General features: G+C 37.9%; 1 protein-coding gene across 1 annotated transcript; it reads left to right on the top strand.

The window, feature by feature from the left end:
- The first annotated feature begins 330 nt into the window (after positions 1–330).
- On the top strand, positions 331–3,842 carry LOC149794925 (uncharacterized). Its single transcript, XM_089964005.1, has 2 exons — positions 331–412; positions 1,067–3,842. Exon 2 carries the CDS (start codon positions 1,131–1,133, stop codon positions 3,039–3,041), a length of 1,911 nt encoding a protein of 636 aa, XP_089820131.1. The 5' UTR covers positions 331–412; positions 1,067–1,130; the 3' UTR covers positions 3,042–3,842.
- The last annotated feature ends 562 nt before the right edge of the window (positions 3,843–4,404 follow it).

The following is a 4,404-nucleotide window of genomic DNA, read 5'->3' as shown; positions in this document are numbered from 1 at the left end:
TACTGACGTTTAAAAGTATTGTTATCCTATATTCTTAGACTAATGTACTAACCACCAGTTATGATAGCCAAAACTATAATTTACGACGCACACTTGAACATAGGAAATCTGCATCAGCGGTACGCATCACAACTATAATAACGATCCAATCCCACGAGGATGAAATTCAAATACTAAATAAATCCGCTTTCGTCACGCGCTTTTTCAAGCGCATTCGGGTTAGTAGGGCATGTACTTGGGTGGGTCAAGCACAGTGAAATGAGCAATCAAAATCACCCATTTGGATATAATTCTGTATTGGAGACGATATGTTTATAAAAGGACAGTTATGTAAACTCGCAAATCAATACCAGTTACTCTACTTGGATTACAGACACGTCCGCTGGTGTTACTTCTTATCACTGAACATTAAGTAAGTGTTGTAAGTTTTGATAAGTCAATAATTAACAAAGATAAACACTTTTGCATTGTCTTCTTCTCCCCCATTGGTAAAAGGTATACCATCCAGACTCAATTTTGTTAATATAGATGACTTGTTCATATTAAACATTTAATAATGTCATTAATCGTTTTACCATAGTACATAGTTTTTAGCATTCATGAAATGTCAATGTCATTGTATTGTGTCCTAAATGAGACGAAACCTTTTTCTGTAGGCCTCGACTGTGGAACTTTCTGTAAAAAATCTTTTTTATTTTCTTCGTCGTCTTGTAGTTAAATATTTTTACACCTACATGTGATCAATTTTTCATAATAAGACATCACTCTACGATTTAAAATAAATCCATTTTTGTACTAAAGGAAAGTCGACTTACATACACCGATATTTGGGTACGGTTAAAGCTGTATGCTGATAACCAGACACGAATCCTCATCGAAACCGTGAAAAGAACTACAATAATATTGTTTGGAGAAATGTTTCTTGGAGCATTTTCTTGATCCCGAACATGTCAGATTTGCATATTTGCCTGTATTTAATGTCCGAGACGAATATATTTGTAACTATGGTAACGAAAATTTAGCGTGGGAAATATTGTTTTTATATCCTTAAAATTTTTATTTTCAGGCGTGGAAAGAGATAACAGATAGTACAACTTTAAAGAGTTTCAATCCAATCTACTCGCCCCAGAATGAGGAAACGTTTGCGAGTATTTCTGTACTTTTCAATATGGATGACTCTCTCTTTAGTGGCTGTGATCTTAAACATCCTCAATATGGATTGGTCACAAACGAATATCGTAAATGGCGTTTTCATTGTAGTGATTTTAAGCATTCTACAAGGCTCCGTTTTTGAATTTCCAGTCCAAACGATTGCAACTCTAATTATCGGTGGCAACCAAAGGGAAAACAAGAAGGCTCCAGCTGACAAACTGACGATAGTTTTAAATTACAACCTTCTGGCAACAAGCAAAGATGACATCGACGAATGTTTTGAGACGATGTACGAGGCTTTCATCGGTAATCTTGGACCAAACGTTTCTGCTGTCCTAGTCAGCGCAACAAACGACGAAGAACTGAAAAAATACGAGTTAGAGGAAAGAGACACCAATAGAGCCATAATTTACGACGAACTGTTTCGTGAGGGTGTTTCTTTTTCGCAGGGAGATTACGAATCCATTGATTCATATCGATTAAAGACCGTTTGGCAGATGTATGAAAATATAGATCCAACAGTCTTTGTTAGTGAGTATTTAGACGATATATGTGATAAATATGCACGAGAGTTTATGGTCCTGCATCGTGTGAGTCGTGTGGTACGAAAATGTGGCCAGTACCAGGACTTAATGTTGTTATCAGAAGGAGAATGTGAAGCATACACCTATTGTGATCCGGAATATTACGGAAAAAACGCTCGTCCTTACGGGCAGCCTCTATTTCATGCTTCTGACGATGTAAATAATGTTTTTGAACGTAAATTTGATTACACACTCGTCCTTGATGCTGACACTGGTGTGCCAAGAGGTGCAGTGACCGAACTACTTCAAACAGCGGCAGCACATCCGGAGAGGGGCATAATTCAGCCAGCAATAAAGCTTCATTGCAAACCTGACGACACAATTTTTATGCATTTAGAATCCATGAGACAAGGCATATACGAACCGATGACAAACGCTATTACAGCCCTCTTGGGCCAATCAGGATTCTTTGGGAAGGGGCTGATAAAAAATCGTGTGTACATTGACAAAGTAATTGGCACCAAAGACAAATTGATTGAACGTGTTCCTATTGATGTTCTCAGTCATGATACATTTGAGGCAGCCATTTTACAACCTCTTTATGCTGGGTCGGTTTACTTGCTTGAAGCTCCAAGCTACAACTATATAACATGGAATATTCGCGAAAGGAGGTGGAATAGGGGTGAAATACTTCTTGCCATGTATTTTTGGCCTAACGCTTTTGGCAGGCCGATGAGATTCTTGCAAAATATCTTCCACCGAAAGAGCTTCAACATGACTAAAGTAAGGACACCAAGTAAACTAGATTTTGTGAGCTCTTACATTGCTCATTCGGCCTTACGGCAAATGTTGATGAAACCTCTCCTTCTGTTGTACATCAATCTTCATACCAGCGTCCATATTCGTTATCGGTATGCTTCCATTATCGTCGTCATTTTCATTGTACTTGTCTTTCCAAAGTTTGCAGCATGCAATAGAAAAAACTATAAAGGCGTGCTTTTTGAGACAATAGCTTCAATCTGTCAGTTTACTCCAGAGGCTCTCGTCGGTACAGTCCGTATCTGCCGGTCCTGGGCCGCCAACATTTCACCCAATGTCAAATGGATTCCGCAGAGAGCTGTGGAAGAAGAATTCAAACACTCAAACCCTTTTCTTTCCAGTCTGAGCCATCTATGGGGATATTCACTATTTGCCTTAATAGCAAGCGTTCTCGTCGGCCTATTTTTACAACAGGCAATTCTAGTTGTTATTATGTTTGGGTCTTTATTCCTGCTTCCGTTTTACACCGGATTTACCTCCCTTTCCTCTAATTTCAAATGCAGCTGTAGACGACTGGGACATGATATGTACAGAACAATAGTGTAGATGGACTTCATATTATATCAACAGCTGCAACATATCGAAGCTTGGGTACCTTGACTGGTAGTCCGTTTAAATATAACCAATTAGTTTACAATGAATCCAAGTGAAATGGTTTTATTAACAGTTGTCCAAGAAAAGACCGAGTTGTAATTAAACGTTAGTTACGTATGTTCTTTTTGTAAATTCGACACTTCAGGTTTATGATCTGAAGTGGAAACTTTCAATGACAGCGATTTCAACATGTTCATTTTGCAAAAACTACACGATGATAATAAGCCTCCATTTCTAACCGAAATCCAATTATGTGGAAAACAATGCTTTTAACTCTTTTGTAAACTAGTTAACTATTGTTTAATTATAACTTTTTCTGTTAAGGCAGCTTACTGTGTAAATGAAACGCAAATACCAATAATTTGCAGATTCTCGTAGATTTCCCTTCCTAAAGACTGTGCATCTTTTGACAATCAGAATTAGAACTTTTGTAAAACTGAGGTAGCATGACTGAGTAAAACGTGCCACCTTTTGACCTTTCAATTTTATTGAGAAACTAAACTACCACTCTTGTTTCTAAAGGACATCAAACTGGGTCAGAGTTAAATAGAACGAAGGAAAACATTTATTTCGAAATAACACGGGAAATAAAACGAGATACAGGCAATCATAACATGAAGTACAAACTAAAAGACCATGTAATTTTAATACTTCCATAGGCGAGAACGCGCGCCAATTCGTTTCTGATAAATGCACATGCTCAGCAATGGACTTTTAAATGTACTTTCCATTCAAACATACCCCAAGAATGGTTGTCACTGATTTTGTGTTTGTTGTCTGTGTGTCTTACTAATTTAATTTCAACATTTCTGGAGGTATCTCAGGGATAGTGTGATTTGTTCAGAGGTGGATGACGTCATTTAGGTATGTCAAATACATAACGTTATTCAAATATGTCAAATGTCAGAGCAAGAGTAACTTACCAATGTACTTCTTTATAAGTTTAGCAGCAGAGAGGGTGAACAGTCTCTAATTGGTTCACTCTCCGTTTCGCAAAATAAGCCTTCCTGGAAAAATCGCAGCAAAAGAATAATCGCGATTGTCTCAGTAGCTGGTACGAGACAACCCTGTCAACGAACTTAATAAACTCTAATTGACGTACCCAGCCTATCTGTGATAAGTTTTTCTGATCGCGAAAAATCGCAGGAAAAGTCAGCGATCGCGTCGGTGCCAAGTTTGAGGCAGCGCCCTCTCTGCTGCTGTAAATTAAATCATTATTATATCAATAATGGCAAACATCGGAGAACCATATTCCGCTAGATTAGCTCGAGAGCGATTAGAGGCATTAAAGAAACACATACTATTGAGAGATGCT

This window comes from Sinohyriopsis cumingii, chromosome 7, assembly GCF_028554795.1.
Source record: "Sinohyriopsis cumingii isolate HCF-2022 chromosome 7, ASM2855479v2, whole genome shotgun sequence".
NCBI lineage: Eukaryota > Metazoa > Mollusca > Bivalvia > Unionida > Unionidae > Sinohyriopsis > Sinohyriopsis cumingii.
Note: the sequence above shows the minus strand (reverse complement) of the source record. Positions and strands in the feature narration are given on the sequence as shown.